Consider the following 18003-nt stretch of genomic DNA (forward strand, 5'->3'; position numbering starts at 1 on the left):
AGGCGTAATAAACATATCAATGTCCCCTCCCTCCCTACTAGTAATACTATTTATTATTTCTATCTTTGAGCTAAAACATTCGTTTTCAGGTTTTTCGTCCTAAATACCTTAAGGGAAGAAAAAAAGTGAGAAAGAGAGGGAAAAAAAGAATTTTTGCAAACATTTTTGAAATCGTTGTCGATAAAGGTTGGTTAATAAGTATTTGCGCAAGGCAAAATGAAAATTAACTTAGCCAATTAGTTTACCATAGATGTGGGGATCAAGGAGTGTTTAACTCCCTAAAACACATAATTTTACCCCCCTCCAAATAAAAATCTTGGATGTCCCCTCTACTTACTTTGCTAAAATATCAAACTTTATTCCTAGTTATGTATATTTGTACATAATGTCTCTATTAAAGACCTTCATTCGTAAAACTGAGACGATTACGTATAAATAAATATTAGAATAGTTATTTCTCGTATCGTATTATAAACGGCTTTCCGCGGATATAGAATGTACAATTATATGATTAAAACAAGTTTTTTTAGCCGGTGCCTTCATTTTTATATTCGTTGAAAGCTGGATATAATGCTAGGCATAGTTTTTTCGTATTCATGAGAACCGGTTCCTATCCACCGGATTCAAATGAATACGAGAAAAAAATTTACAAAAGTTTTGGTAAGTTAGCTATGAAAACAACAGTAATTGCTAATCAAGCTCCTAATCAAATTTGATAATCAAGAATCTAATTACAATACCTGCCAAAGTTTCTGTATTCTTTAAGTATAACAATTTACTGTACTATTATTGTATAGAAAATAAACATTGTCTATCATGCGCTATAATATTTTCTTGAGTTTACAAGTGCCTGTCTCTATGTTTTCTGCTTACAATTGAGTTAGGCCAATCAAGGTTTATTTTTTGATAGCGGTATAATCACTTAAAATTCAATATAGTTATTGTAAAAAAAGTTTTTGGCGATTTATGCAATTTGAATTATGTACAGAATTGTGTATTTCTGGGCATTATATTCATAAAACATTCATAATACATTATAAAAAAACGATAAAAATTGAAAATAATTCATTTTCGAACATTTTATGTACAGCACATTTTTTATCCATTAAAATGACGGGGCTTTTTTCTGGCCAATCTAAAATTTCTTATGGTAGGCATACACACTGGGGAGAAAATTTAGTCACACTTTCATTTTCTTGTCTAGCGCTCAGGGAAACAGAAAACTGCAGCCGATTTTTTTTTTGTATAGGATTTTTACAATTAGGTCTACCGATAAAGATGCTGTAACGAAATCCTCAATTTATTGGAAAAATATTCATTTGTAATTTTTGTAGTGAGGATTATTTTTTTTATCTAGCTTCCAAATATTATTTTAGGTTTTTTTTTACTTGTTGGCTTTAGCGTATTACTTTCTATAAAGTAAAAAAACATCTTTAAAAATGTAAAAAAAACATAATAAACCATTTTAAAAGTAAAAATGGACTTTAAAATAAAGATTATTAAGGCAATCATTAAACTGGAAATTATAAAATTGCAGTTGGTTATGTTTATAGGACAAATAATGTTCGACGTCTCTAGGTTGATGAGATGTACAACACGTCAAATCACAGGACAATTGAATAATATAGTAGCTGCGCTAATAGATAATAGTTATTTCTCGCATCGTATTATAAACGGCTTTCCGCGGATAAAAAATGTACAATTATAATATTAAAACCAGTTTTTTTAGCCCCGAGATGCCGAAGGCACGGGCTAAAAAAACTGGTTTTAATCTTATGATTGTACATTTTTATATTCGTAGAAAACTGGTTATAATACGGTGCTAGACATAGTTTTTTCGTATGGATGAGAACCGGTTCCTATCCACCGGATTCGAATAAATACGAGAAACTGACTTACCTAATGATCTCGGGTTGGCCGTGGATTTGCAGGTTAAAAATAATCTTCCCCCCTCGCTAATCTCCGTTTCGCCAGATATATCAATCTAAAAAAAAAATATACAAATTAAAAACTACAATTATTAAGATTTTTTGTTTGTTTATCCGTTAAGATCTCGCTAACTACTGAACCAATACAATTCTTAATTCAAAGAAAGCTTCACATATATCTTTATCAGGATGGCTATAGGTCATTTCAATTTTTAAATTTAGGTCCTTAGATGGTTTTAGGCCATTTCTTGCTCTCTCTGTCCTCCTTTAATACAAAACCAATATATGATTGGGGCGCAGTCGGTTAATTATCAAGAATCATATTAGATCCAGTTAAAAATAATAATAAAATAAATAGCCCAAAGTACGAAAAATCAGAAATATATGTATGTAGTATGGATTAATTTATTACGAGTGGTAATTTTCTTTTAAATGATTATTCTATAAAATTTCCCTAATTTTTTGATGATTTTGTTCAACCATTTCAAAGATCCTATATACTAAATAAAATTAAGTTATTTAGACAAACATTGGATGAATTTATGAAGGAAAGGAAAAAAAAGGGAAGGCATGTCATCTCAATTTCAATTACACATAAAACCAATACATTATTTTTTACAAATGATAATTATTTCAATTATATGCCCAATCCTGGTTATTTTGGAATGTAGATAAAAAGATTAATTTGCAGGTATCTGTAAGAAATGTTTTTAATCCTTGTACTTCATATTGAATATAGAGTTATACACACTAGAGTGCTATTTCAATCATATTGTAGAGCAGCGATGTTTGTCTGTTAACCCTTAACTCACTTAAGGTCGGAATTTCATTACCAAACAGGGGACATGCACAAAATTTGTTAGCCCTCTAGCTCTAATGGGGACTGAGATAATAGGGGGGGGGGAGCGTTGAACGTCCCCCCCCCCCGACTGATTAAGGTACGACAAGGGGCCCGACTGTTAAGGGTTAAGACCTTTTAGGGAAATTATACATAGATTGTTTGGGCTATTTTAATTTTTAACTGATTGTGACACGGTCGCTAGTTTATCCTTTATACGCCGATGTGTATGTAATATGTTCCTGGCAAGTTTTAGGCTATTTTATGGTAGTTTCTTTAAAAAGTAACTTAAAACTTCTCCTTCCCTCTATTTGTTACAGAGTTTGTTTGAAACAATCATCTTTAAGAGAAAAAAAGTAAATCTTTCCCCTTGATAAATAGTTTGAAAATTGATTATTAACAAAACTCATAAAAGATTACTCTATAAAATCCGACTACTAGCCGTGTAAGGAAATATATCCTAGTTTGTCTGATGAAAAATGATAGAAATTGGAGCAAAAAATGGGCAAGGTTTTCTTATTTATTATCTGCCCTGTTCATTAAGAACAAACTTTATCATGGGACGGGTTTATTAGGCATATGGTCTCCCTTTTTCTACAAAATAGACAATTATATACATACAATAGTAACAAATCTTTGAAGGACAATAATAAGAAATAGGCTCCTAATTTTGTTAGCCTTAAGGGGTCGAAGGCTCGGTTTAACAAAACTGTTATAATTTTTACGATTCTTATTTTATTTTTTTTGTAGTAAATTTTATGTAATACGATGCTTTACGTAATTTTTCAGTATAGCTAAGAACCGGTTCTAATCCAGTATTCAAAGCTATACTGGAATATGATTACTAATGAATCAGCTAGTAATACTAATTATTACTTTCTATTACTATTGTTTCAAAACATATTATCATAAAACATTCTTATATCATTGAAATTAAATAGGCCTAAGTGTTCCTTCAATACGACAATAAGATATGCTAAAGAAGATCTATGTGCCTATATTTGACCAAGGTGGGGAGAAAATAACTATTTAATACACTAGTCCCCAAAGTTTTGTTCTTATTCGTTGGCTTATCAACTTAGGGGACTTTAGTTGAGTTGATTGGTTGGTTTATTAATTTAAGTGTCAAAAAATTTCAACCACTAATTATCTACAAAAGGAGCAATTGTGTAAATCATCATTGGGGATGTACATCAATTTATCGGCCATTATCTTATGCCTTAGATGGAGAAAAAAGAAAAGTGAACTGTAATACATAAGTAGAAAAGAATATAGAAAATTAATTTTAAAACCCTGGTTGTATAGTTACTTAAGCTAATTAATATTATTTTCAGTTTTGTATAACCAAATATTTTTGTAACCCCTAAATTTAATATCTTTTTATGTCTTAACTCATTTTATAACCTAAAAATAATACAAATAGCAGAGGATAATTATTTGTTACACAACACAATTTTCTTATTATGTACCCTTTAATATTCTAATCCGATTTATAGTTTTTTTTAGCTTAGTTGTTTAAAGGGCAATCCAACGGTTTGTCCCAAATAATTCGTTGGCATAAATGACTGCTTTTCGTTAATAAATACTTTAAATTAAATAACTTTAAAAAGTTATTTATAAATAGTTTTATTTGATATTGCTGCGCTATCTAATATAGATCATAATCAATCTGTTAGTCTATCTAAATGTCTGTCTGTATGTCCATCCGTCTGTCTGTAATTGTTTAAATGAAATAAGATAAGTAACTAGATAGTTTTAATTAGTTTTTTAAAGATGATTTTCACTTTTAGATTTGATTTGCAATTTAGATATCAAAGAAAGGACAATGGCAGTCAAACTAATTCCTAGAAATTAAGATAATTTCAAACTACTATTTTTTAGAATTTCGCATATTGTGAGTGGGAGAGAGGGATGAATTTCAAAATATTTTTAAACAGATTAGAAAAGAACAAGTACTAAGGCAAATTTTATAATTAAGATACTTTAAAAATAATACTAGTTGTTTCATTTTTTTCTTACTAAATTGGCAGAAAAGTTAAAGGCAAGCTAGTAAAGTATATGATGTTTTATTTATTTATTTTTTCAGGGAATATCACTCTTGTTCTTGGATATTACCTGAGGTGCATACTGGACATCCAGCTTCAGTTCTCGTTTATCAATTTTACCCAGGCCATTATCTGCGGTACAGTAGTAGCTTCCACTGTCTTGGATAGACACCTGGATAGATAGATAGATATATAGCTAGATACATAGATATATAGATATATAGTCAGGTAGATTAGATAGACAGACAGATCCAAATAGTAATATTGTTTATTAGATAGTTAGATAAATAGCTAAATATATATTAAAGGACTTACAGATAGATAGATACTTAGTCAGACATATAGATATATTTAAAGATAGAAGATAGTTAGGTAGATTAAAAATAGACAGACATTTGGATAGATGGATTTAGAGATACACAGATAGATGGATGGTTAGAAGGACAGCTACATGGATAGATATATATATATATATATATGGATAGATAGATACATACATACATATATCAATAGATAAAAATATTAATGGATAGAAAGATAGAGAAATATATAGTAAGATACCTAGATACACATATGGATAGATTAACTGAAAGATAGTTGGATATATGTAAGATACTTAGACAGACATACATATAGGTAGAAAGATAGGCAGAAAAAGAAAAGATATAAAGCAAGATAGAGGAAAGAGAGATAGGGAAATAGAAAAAAATCTTCACCTGTGGAATGACGTGTCTAAAACTTGTCGCAATAAAAAGTCCACTAAATTCCCATCGTACACTTTCGGTTTTGGGCTTCGAATCAACTGAAAATAAAATGTTAGGTTAGGTTAAGTTTAGATATTTTTTCATATAAATTTAACCATTGGTGAGCCTAACTGACGAAGCTGCTTATAATGCCTAATACAAATGACCAATGATAGGCCAGTATACATTTTAATTGACCAATTGTTACATGTACATATACTGGCATATCATTGGTCATTTGTATTGTATGACGTTATTTTTATTTGACACTATAAGCTGTTTCAGCCGATTTAAAGATCTTACTGGACATGCATACTTAAAAAAATAACATTTCATTATAATAAAATTTGTGAGTAAATATTTATCTGGGAAGGAAGGGCAGGTTATTTTTACAGATGTCCATCCTTAATATCCTTTATACACGAATACACACACACACACCATTCTCAGGGATAGGACAATCAAAGATAAATATTTGAAGTGAAAGAAGAAGGACCACGCTATATGTAACTCTACCTATTTGCTACAAATAAGCAAATTTCTTGCAGACGAACAATGTCCCCAACACTTATAGCTAGGTAGTTGTCTTGATTATACATCTACATATACTTTGATATAAATTGGTGCTTGCTTACATGTGAAGACCGGAGCACCGAAACCCCCCCCCCCCGCTTAGTTTTGACAAAAATCAAAAATAAGGGGGGGGGTAGTTTTTTAACCCCCCGCTTAGTTTTGACAAAAATCAAAAATAAGGGGGGGGGTAGTTTTTACCCCCCCCCCCCTTAATTTTGAAGAAAATCAAAAATAAGGGGGGGGGGGGTAGTTTTTTCACTGTACAACACGCCAGAAAGTTGAGTGAGGTAAATCAAGAAAATCCAGTATACCAGAGGGGAAACCTTATTACAGGGATATTCATGTTTTGGGGCATAATTTCCTTATTTTATTGCGCAAAATTAAAACCTTTTACTGGCCAAAGTCAATAAATAAGGAAATTATTTCATTATAAGCTTCGCTACTCTAGTAAGTAATTGTCTAACTAAATCTACTTTCCATAATTAACATATGATAAAAGCTTTGCTGCCATTGGAAAAAATCGTACTTATATTTAGCAAATATCTAAAGCTTTGGTAATTTTGGACCTAATCGTCGTAGTAAGCCCCTATCCTATTGTATCCCTGTAATGCGCACGTACTTACATGCACGCAAACTGCGCATCTACAACGCTGTAAAAACTCGTATAAAAATGCGCGCTTACAAAACAGCCTTAAAAAATTATTGAATCCATGCTATTTTATTTCGTCCAACCCCCACGGGGCTCTCGAGAGTCATGATTAACCTAACCATTCTATAAAATACAGTATCTTGTGTGTTTGGTAAAGTATAGAAAACCAATCTTTATATTTGTCATGTTTTAGACTATTTTGCAGGACAATTTATCAACTTACAAAAAAGGGAGAGTTAGAATTAGTTACAATGTGATAACACCCCTATTTCTATACAAATCTGTGCATAAATATATTGCAAACGCATGTAGATGAGCAAAAAAATCGCCAGGATCACTATAAAAATGCTGATTTTTAATCTTGAATATTTTATAAAGGAAAATATGAATTTTTATATTTTGGAATTATTTAATGTTTGGGTAAATTTTTGGGTAAGAGAAGGGGTTTTATACCTGAAAATTTCAACAACAAAACGTTTAAACTATTAAAGTATTTTTTGTAGACTATAAGGTGGTTATGACTAAAATGTAGTTCGAAAATATACTTTAGTCCAATAAATGTGTTGACATTATCTATAGGTCCTCCAGTAAGTATTAACCTCTCAAATGGAAGATTGACATACTGTCCGTAATTACAAATTAAACAGTAGCTATGCTACTAAAAAAATGGCAAATTGTAGGAAGTATATGCAAATTAAAATTGACTTTTTATAATGCAAAACAGAAATGCTAAATTTAAAGTCCAAAATTTCTATTCTATTAAAAGACATTCGTTTAAAATCGCAGATATGTTAGTTATTTTAGCCATTATTTGGAAAAGCAGTTGGGCGTTTGAGTAAACGTCAGCTTGTCTATGTGTTACTTAAGATAAAAAAATCAACCAGGATCTACAAAGTTTCTTTTACATTACAATGGTATTTTTTTATCAGAATAAGCTAATTGTATGGAACTTTTTTGATTTGTTACTTTGTAAAAACGCACACATAAAGCCTAAAATGCATGGTTCTAAAGATGTGTTGGTTAGGGTAGGGTGTTTTATTCTGAAAATATATGGAGGGGGGAAAATAAAACCGCTTTGTTCATTGTGAATTATGTTTTAATTGGCAAAAAAATTATTTTTCCATTAAAACATACAATGTATATTTATGTCCTATAATATAATTGAATGGGGTAGGGGGATTCCAAGATTTCCCCCAAAGTTTAAAACAAAAAGCTAAAATTCATAAATATAATAACCAAGTCAAATGAAAGACCTCCATTTATTTTATCAGAATATAACTCCCTGTACCATGTACGCAATGCAAAAAATGTTTTGTAATCTGCAAAAAGTAATGTTTAAATTTGCATTTAGATGAACATACCTACATACGACGGGGCTGCGCTTTCACAGCCGCAAATCTATTACAATAGCACAAAAGCTTCCCCTCTCTCCTTATTCTCCTGATAAATTTTGGACTACCCCCCCCCCCCCTCTCCCAATCAATATTTACATTTATATTAATATGATAAATTTTCCCAACTTGATTAAACACCAAAGCATGTGGAAAGTTATTTGGCGATTTTGATCAATTGGAATCAAGTAAAATTTACTTAAATAACATTTTCTAATAATTTACCACTTTGCTAAAAAGGTATAATTGGTTTAGAAGTGCATGCACAGATATTAACAAGGGGTTAAGACATAAAAAAGGGGGGGGTAAATAAATGTTTAAAGTTAACCCCTCCCCCAAACTTAAGAAAAACCCCACAGGGCTTTTAAAACGAACCTGAACACGTCATTTCAGCGGTGTGATCGATCTCTACTCTGTACGGGTTTGCCGGGCCAACTTCAACGATCGGGTAATCTGAAAAAAAAAATACAATGTTAGTTAATTAAGAAACAAGAAACAATCTGAGGTTTCAGTAGGAAGGATGTTATTATTGTGTCGCCTAATCCCAAGAAAAGAGCTTGTTAGTATAGATCGCTTTTGAAAAGCATTGTGAAGTAGTATTGCATTTAATCATAAAAATAGATATTTCAAGCCTCAAAAATGAGTAGAAAAATGTTTCCAGTATCGCTTCGAAACCGGTCGATTAGAACCGGTTCTCAGCAATAATGAAAAATTAAGTATAACATCATATAATATTCAGTTTTCTACGAACATAAAAACTGGTTTTAATCTTATAATTGTACATTTTTATATCTACGGAAAACTGCTTATAATACGATACGATAAATAACTATTATATGTTAACCATAATTTATCACAAAACCTCTATCTTTAATAAGTTTACAATAAAAAAAATTGTAATTTCTCAAAATAGCCAACCCCTACCGCTGCAATCAAAAAAGCCCTTGAAACAAAGTTGCTTTAGCTTCTGATATAAAATTATTTTTGAATGACCCCAAAATTATACAATTTTTCTTGACATGTTACAAATTGCCATTTTTTTGTGGCCGCATTTTTTAACCTAAATTTTCGAACATTTTTATTTTATATTTGGCTCTTATTAATTTTTTTTCGGACGTTTAAGCATAAAATGCTAGCTTCTTAAGTTGCACATCATCAATAGAAAATTGACATTATGAAAGAGTAAAGTATATTTAAAATTTGCAAGCTTGTTTGAAAGGATAACTTTTTCGAATTTTGCAGAAAATGTAGCATTAAAAAAGTTGTTCTTTGTATCATTGAAAAAATTGTTGGGTTCTAAATTTCCTAAAATTATTGGCCTGCAAAAAATCCAATTTTAGACATCTTAACTTTAACCCAGATTTTTTTTTGTGGACAGGACATTTTATTGTGTTTTTTTAGTTTCGCAGCCACTTAATTTTAGGATTTTTTCATATAAAGAAAAATAAAGAAATAATAAATGTTAAAATTAAGTAATCCTAACTGGCTGTAATCTTCAGGGAAGATTCATGAATGTCATGGAGTAGGCTATTTTTATAAGCTCTCCTGCCCTCTCCTAGAGACCAGGGGTGAAGAGACTTTTTATCTAGAAGTATGATATTTTGGTTTCAGTATTTGCAACTAATGTTTATTGCCATCCTTGTTAATGAAAAATGCTTTTTGTGTTGGTTGTAAAATTATTCTAAAATTTTCCTTGTTTATAGTTATTTTGAGATATTTTAGATATTAAAAAGTTCTAAATTCCATAAGCCAAATTTTTTTTGTTGATATCTAATCATTGTTAATTATTTGGAACTAAACTGTTACAAATTAACTACAAACCGACACATATAGCTAAAGAGGAAGGTTCGCGACTAAAAATGTAATTTAACTTTGTAGCATTTTAACATAATGAAATATACTAGATGAAATATAGAACTTTTAACATTGTTACTGAAACAAGGATGACAACATTTCTTGACAACAATAAAAAAAATCGTCCAAAATAAAAAATAGCCAAAAAAGCTTCGGCTATTTAAGAGACTTAATTACACAACATTTCAGAGGCCTATCTCAAACAACAGCCGAGTAAATTTTATCTACCCAATATACAAAACAAGAACTTATCGTTATTTTTTCACGGACAGACGGGCGGACCTTCGAAATTATAGATCTACTTCGGTACTAAAATATCGATTATATGTATTCTCATGAGAGTGCGACAAAGATTAAATCTTCCCAATTCAAGGGATGTGAGGTGATAGGCCGAAGGAAGATAAATTGATCTTCTTCCAATACAAATTATAATTATATATATACATACAGTAGGAGTGGGGGGGGGGGGGATAAATAAATAATTCATTGTCAGTATTGAATCAGTTACCGAATCTTCACCCCCTATTCCCTTTTTGCTAATATATTTTTTAATGCCAAAAGTAGCATCGAAAAAAATCATGATTCAAATGTAAAAGTAAAAGGATGTCTATCAATGTGTCTGTTTGTACCGAAGAATCTCGCTAACTGCAGGACCATTACTTTTCTCCTTTATATAATAATCATTTTATCATTGTACTTAATTTTAGTACAATTGTGTAAATGCCATTTGAAATGATTTAGTAAGAACTAACTAACACTTGTATTGGATATATATTTCTTTGTTCAAAACTTAAATATGTCCAAGGTTGGGGTGAAGGGGTTTTATTGAATTCCTAAGTGACGGATTTTATTAAATGGATTAATGTTCTCAAACCTTTGTCTGTTCTGTTCTACTGTTTGTTTTTGATACACCTGTCCCTTACTATTAGAAGCCAAGCTAATCTATAATACTACAGTGTTTATTGTTAGATTTAAAGACGTACATCAAAACCTGAAATATTTACAATTAACGGCTATTCCACTAAAGGCACTTGAGGGGTTTGTCGTGCCCTGCACCAAAATAGTTATAAACTTTCCATGAGAAGCTACACTGTAAAGAAGAACCTTATCGGTTCAGCGGTTAGCGAGATCCTAAGGTTCACACAGACAGACACTTCTCATGTTACTTTTAAAAATGTAATAAAATTGTTATTTTTGAGCTACTTATGGACTTAATTGTCCTTGTTAGCCAATTGACAGAAATTCCTTGGGGACGCATTTTATTAAATGAATGACTGTAATTTTATATTTGACATTTTTCAACAAATGCTTTAAAAAATTGGTGCACGTTCACTGCCGCATATCATCATTTTTTGTATTCACTAATATCTAAGAGAAAGTGACAGTTTGTGCCGTTGTAATAGTTTGGTGTTCTGATTCTTGTAACATGCATGCATTTTATGGTATAATTATTGAACAATGGAAGATAAATTGACGAAAATCTCTATTGATAATTAACATAATTTGACATTCTCAAGATTAAGATTATTGGTTCAAAAGTTTTGACACTGTTATTTGAACCAACGAATTAAGATTTGATAAAAAGTACCCAAAGTCTTGAGGCAAAATTATGAAAGGGCGAATTTATAAAACTTTGGGTACATGTTATACATGTGCGGAAAGGAAGGCATACTACAAATTTATATCTCTAAAAAAGTTATTAGATTATAGGATGGGGATTTTTTTTGTATCGTAGCTACTTCAACTACAGTTACAATAATAACATAAAATTGCTTGAAAAGCCTAGAATTATAGATTTAAAGTTTTGGTTGGCTTAATTGTTTATTAATAATCAAACTAACTATAATGTATATTTTGCTTGTCGAAAAGTTTAATGCAAAATGTTTTTTTTTAAATGAATGAATTTTATTTTCCAGTGGCAAAAAATAAAAATCTTTATTTGATTAATAATTATAAGCAATCTGCTATCAAAATATTGTATCCTTTTGGACATTTATGATATGTTAATACAAATATGACAATATAATACATAAGCGAAAATAAAATTGACTGTAAGTAAATTGCTTCTAAACATTTGAATGCATATGTTGTGCAATGTTTGAATCAAGGACGTTTAAGCTTTTGATTTTTTGGATAAAATGTCCACAAAATAGCAGGAAACTCATGATTTTATAACATTATAATTTAACATAGGAAAAATTTATTATTAACCATTAACCTATCTCTATAGTCCTGACTTTATATGCAATTATGCTAACATAACATTTCCTTTATATTAATATGTTATTTCCTTACCATATTTATATAGTATTTACATATTATAATTCTATTAAGCATAGTAATATCTTAATAGTTTATTATTTACTAGCAATTGTGCCCCTAGCATCTATGGCTCTTTATTGAAAGGGATAAAAAGTGGGTAGGAAATAGTCTGAAACCATCCCATGGCTAAAAAAATAGCCTGCAACCTATGTTAAGTTTCCTTAAAAAGGAGAACTCGATCTGTTCAGTAATAATTAAAATTTTAAGCTTCAGACAAAAAAACTTACTATCTTGTATAATAGAATAAGAATAGGACACTTGATTGTAGATTCATTTTCATCAGTCAAAATTTTTTTAACTCAGTACATTGAAAATGGTTCCTACTGCTGCAATGTCAAATCATTGATGTGTGTGTAAAACGATTTCTTGGTCCGAAAAAGCGCAACTTATATCCAAAGAAACAGTTATGGTTTCAAGATAAAGTTTGATTATTCAAAGGGTTGGTTTTACAATAAGTAGGAACTAATGTCTTGGGACTATCTTCTATAATACAAAGTAGAATGATGTCTGTCCGTCCGTCCGTCCGTCTGTCTGTCTGTCTGTCCGTCCCTTAAGATCTCGGTAACCACTGAACCGATCGGATTCTACTTTTCAGGGAATATACCTACTGGTCCTGTGGTGGTTTTAGGCTATTTTCTTGGGAGGTGGGACACCCCCAACCCCCCCAAAAATGAAAAGATTCCCCCCTCATTTAAAAAAAAAATTATTTAAAATTTGTGGGGACATCTCCAGAGGAAATTATTTTTTTTTCTTTAATTGCCTCTTGGGGCAAAGCCTCTAGAGGCCAGGGGCGAAGCCGCTAGTTACTTTATAAAGAGAGTAAATAGGTTAGTCTTTTTTATTTTTTTTTCTTAAGAATAAACCAATCCATCAAAAACTTTAGCATATGCTAAGCTTTACAAAACTTTTAAAATCAATTTCAATTAAGGGATGAAAAATGAGAAATTTTGTGGGTTTCATACCAGAATGACAATGTTCATTGATATAAGTTTGTAAAGATTTATTTGCCAAGCGTAGCTACTCTATAAACAGATTATGAATGTACGTCACAACGCAACTCATTCCTAAATGTTTAAATCTATCAAATTAAGATAAATGTTTATTATATCATTGATTTAAGTTAGTTTTAATTAGGCGTAGCTATTTTATAGATCTTATACCTCTTTAATTCGCAAGTTGCAACCCTTTATTATCTTATTCTTATCCCTTGAGGAGATCTAAAGATTTTTTAAACATATCCATGAATTATTGAGTAGCTTTGCTACATACAAATCCCTAAAACATACAAAAGAAAGATTCCCTCCATATAAATCCCCCCTCCACCCATCGTTTTGTGATACAATCTTTTTAGTAAACTCCTTATTATTCACTTAAAAATGTATTTAACCATCAACACATACACACTTTACTAATGAAGTTTTTCTCTTATGAAATTTCTTAAAAGATATTTCATAAGAACTGGTATTTATAGGGATCTAAAGAGATACGACAAATTGATATACATCCCCAATGATGATACACAAAATTACTCCTTCTGTAGATTACAATTAGTGGTTGAAGCGTTTGGACACTCAACTGAATAAACCAAAAAATCAAAATTCAATTAAAGTCTCTGAGGTAGATAAGCAAACGATTAAAGAAATTTTTTATTATTATGGGGATTTGGAGACTTGTGTAATAAGCAGCCCAATGTCTCCTCCCTCCCCGGGTTTTCATCTTGTGAATTAATCGCTTTAAAATATTATTATATAGGCAAATTTAAAGTATTTAGTAAGTTTTTTTGTTTTTTTTTCTAAGTTCTATTGAAAGTAGAAATCAGTAAATTTTTGTTATGTTGATTATTTTATTCTTACTTTTCTCACTTTATCTGTTTGCTTAGAGGAAATCTTCATGTATTTATGTATTTTTTTTTCATTTATTTACTTTTTTTCTAACGTTTATCTAATATTAAAAATTTTTATAATAGCAAATTATATTATAGAAATGTTAAGTTTTCTGTATTGGTAACGATTAAAGCATGAAATAAGAATAAAAAAAACACATTATTAGCAGAGCTTTATTTATGCACAATCCAAAAAAACTGAATATTTTTTTGCGAAAACAACCATAACTCCCCTCCCCCCCCCCCCTCCACCTACAACAGAAAATATTAATCCTAATCCCCCTGGGATGGGGGGCAGGGGGCGGGGAATATTTCTTATTTATTATTATTATAATCATATGATATGAGTATTGATAAACTTAATAATATGGGTCGTATATCTTTATTATTCACCATAATATTTGTACATTTCAAATTATTGTTATTTGATATTTATGTTAGCGAAGCTTCTTATAACTAAGATCTTCCGTAGGTCTTTCATCAATGAGAGGCAAAACTACGTCCAACTTTTCTTGATATTTAGTTTATTATATTGATGGACTTTATTTAACCAATAATGTGATAAAATTGTTACTAAACTATGTACTATCCTAATAAAGTAGTAAGGTTTTTGGATCTAAAGCTAAAGACTTCGATGACAATAGGGTAGCTTATCATAGGTCCCAGGATGGTTTTAGTCTACTTTTTAGATTTTAGCCTGGTTTTAGGTTATTTTTCCCTAGATACTAGGGGCGAATCCGCTAGTAAGTCAAAAAGGAGTGGGTCATCTATACTTTCCTTATTCATTTAAATATATTATTCACTAGAAAAACTATTTTGCCTACAACTTTTCCACAGTGAAAAATAATCTATTATTGTTTTCTAGCGTTTGTGCACCTAGCACCTAGGGGATCTGTATTTGAAGGAGTAAGTAAAGTAGGAAAATAGCCTAAAGCTATCCTGGAACCTATCTATAAGAATCTTTCATGAATCAGTTCAGTAGTTATCAAAATCTTAAGCAACAGACTAAAAAAAAACCTTACTACTTTATATAATAGGTTGAATGTAAATGTATAAAAGCATTCTGCAATAGTTTATCAAATCAGATTTCCCCGTCCCCAAATGTGAATATGAGAATATGGAAAAAGATGTAACAAGAGATTAAATAAAATTTGAATACAATCTTTTCTTTTCACACATACTTCAACACACACACACACACACACACACACATACACACACACACACACACACACACACACACACACACATACACAACAAGATTGATAATATCCATTAGTAGTCCAATCATACATTAACATCTCAGTTCAATCCAGGTTACTCAAAGTTCTATCTACAATTTTTACAATTCTTCAGCTTTTAAAACCTTAGGTATCATTATTAAATCCTTATTTAAAGAGGTAATTTTGTTTATTTTAATTGAAAAAAAACAAGGAAATTATGGAGTAGCTGCGTTACTGATTAAATACGTACGTACATAGAGATAATTTACATATATGTTTATTTAGCATTTTTTATCTATTTACTTTCCCATGGGGGATTTTTGTTTCTCATTTTGGAACATTTTTTTTTCAGACCTAATTATTTAAGAACCAAATGGAAGCTTCCTTAAAAAAAGACTCCTTCGATTTGAATCATGGATTTTCGTATAAGTTTTAGAGCTTCGTTTCAATGTATTTTTCTCTTTTTTTCAACCATATTTATTGTCATTTTGACCTTTTTGTCTACAAGGCAGGCTAGTGGTTTTCGAGATCGTAATAAGCAAAAAAACATTAATATGAACTGATCTATTAAAGTTCTTAAAATTATTTTTAAGATATTCAAGATTTTATCATTACTAAGAAACTTTTAAAAAGTTAGTTTAATCTTATAAAGAAGCATTAAACTTACTTTATAAGGACTTTACATTTGAAATTTTAAAATAATCAAACTAATAGGACAATTCTATAAATAAAATGGTGCCGAAAACGCTCCATAACAAGTTTGAAAATGATTTCACAAGAATCCTGATGCAAGATTAAAAACCACTTAGACAATAATTCTAACACATTAACGGGGAGATTTGGATAAAGTTTTTCAGTTGAAAACTTTAAACAGACAGCCTTTTTAAGTGATGGAGCGCGGTCTAACTAAATCTGGATTAAGAAATGAGCTTTTAACCAGGGAGGGGGAGACACTGGGCTGTTTATTACACTGGTCCCCGAAGTTTTATAATAAAATTCTCTTATTTGTTTGCTCCATAATTTTTGAAATTTTATTTTAATATTGAAGGGTTGGTTCATTAAGATTACTGTCCAAACGTTAGAACCACTAATTGTAATCTACACAAAGGGTAATTTTGAGTATCATCATTGGGGATGTACATAAATTTATTGGCAATTGTCCTATCCCTTATAGGATCCCTGGCTTTAAACTATGATAGTCAGGGTCCAGGGAGAAAGAGAATATTATGAAGGTAAACTAATCTACAATCCTTTCAACCTCCCAATATTTTTTCTCAGCTTAATTTTATACATTTATGAATTTTGGGGGGGAAATAATTTACTGTCCATTGTCCATATTCCCAATGATATCAAACAAGAAATAAGATAAAATTAAAGTTAGTTAAAACTATATAGGTTGACCTACATAGCAGATACCTATTTCTTATATGGAGATAGATATATCTCATATATTACATACTATTACCTTTTATGAATTATATCAAACTTGTACTTGTATATTTGTTGGTTTGATCTTCTCTATTATTAATTTTGTATGTCTGTATTCATAATCATATTAATTTAATTAATTTATTAAGTAATTGATTTTCATATATATTTTCTGTTTTAATGCTTAATCACAACTAATATGTTGTGCTTTTTTAGCTTTATTTATAATTTGAGCCCTTTAAAAGTTTTATATGTACTGTGCTACTTTTGTATATAATTATCCTTGTGCTAATGTCCAATTCAACCGAATGAGCAACAAACTTTAATGAATTATTATGGATTCTAATTTTCTGTACAGTTTTTCACTTATTCTCTTGTCAAAGTTATTCTTTGTTAAGAAAATAAAGGATTCTATTCTGGACAGACAAGATATTACTATTCACTACTTTGGACCCTTTTGCCCATGTTGTTTATACTTTTACAGAATTAGGTCAATTTTTTGTTCAGGCGACCTAGTGCCGAATGCTGGTCATCGCTAAACTTTGAGTCTAAATGGTTTTGGTGATGAGAGAAGATGAGAAAGGATAAACTTGGTGTGGCACAAAAATAAGCTGGTTAGACTTAACAAAAATTGATGCAGTTAAATGTTCTTTGGTTTTGCAAACAAAAATTTTTTTTTTAATTTTTAGAATTACGTTAAATGGTATTATAGTTTAGTTAGTTATTGAGCAATATTTAGGTGTAAATAACAGCATTTATCTATGACAAATAATGTCGATTTAAACTATTAAACATGTATGTAAACTGTAGCTATATATTTCCCAAATCAACAGGGTAATTTTAAGGTTAAAAATTGTGCTATTTCTGAGCCGTAACTGTTAGTAGTTAAGGGGGAAATTTGGCCATAATCCCTTTAAACTAAAATTCCCCAACTCGGGACCATAATTCCTTCAGTCTCATTAGCCCCCTTATTACTCCGCCCCTTTTTTAGGGATAAGGAAATTGTATCATAAAAATGTTTAGCATATTTGACCTGTTAACATTTTGTTTATTTTTTTTGGCAAAAAATACAAAAGTGATTACATCTGATTTATTGGCAATATGAATATATTAGAAAAATATATTAC

At 30.3% G+C, this 18003-nt stretch overlaps 1 protein-coding gene across 1 annotated transcript in view; it reads right to left on the reverse strand.

Annotated features, from left to right (window-relative positions):
- The window catches only part of LOC145329059 (cell adhesion molecule Dscam2-like), a 219139-nt gene that overhangs the window by 39250 nt on the left and 161886 nt on the right, over window positions 1–18003 (reverse strand). Inside the window, exons 9-12 of the mRNA XM_080173079.1 lie at window positions 8543–8620; window positions 5528–5613; window positions 4882–4983; window positions 1900–1984 (exon numbers count right to left, since the gene is read on the reverse strand). Coding sequence (XP_080029205.1) covers window positions 1900–1984; window positions 4882–4983; window positions 5528–5613; window positions 8543–8620 — 351 coding nt within the window. The remainder of the gene's footprint in view (window positions 1–1899; window positions 1985–4881; window positions 4984–5527; window positions 5614–8542; window positions 8621–18003) is intronic.

The sequence above is a fragment of the Acartia tonsa genome, chromosome 9, assembly GCF_053477335.1.
Source record: "Acartia tonsa isolate MP-2025a chromosome 9, ASM5347733v1, whole genome shotgun sequence".
Classification (NCBI taxonomy): Eukaryota; Metazoa; Arthropoda; class Copepoda; order Calanoida; family Acartiidae; genus Acartia; species Acartia tonsa.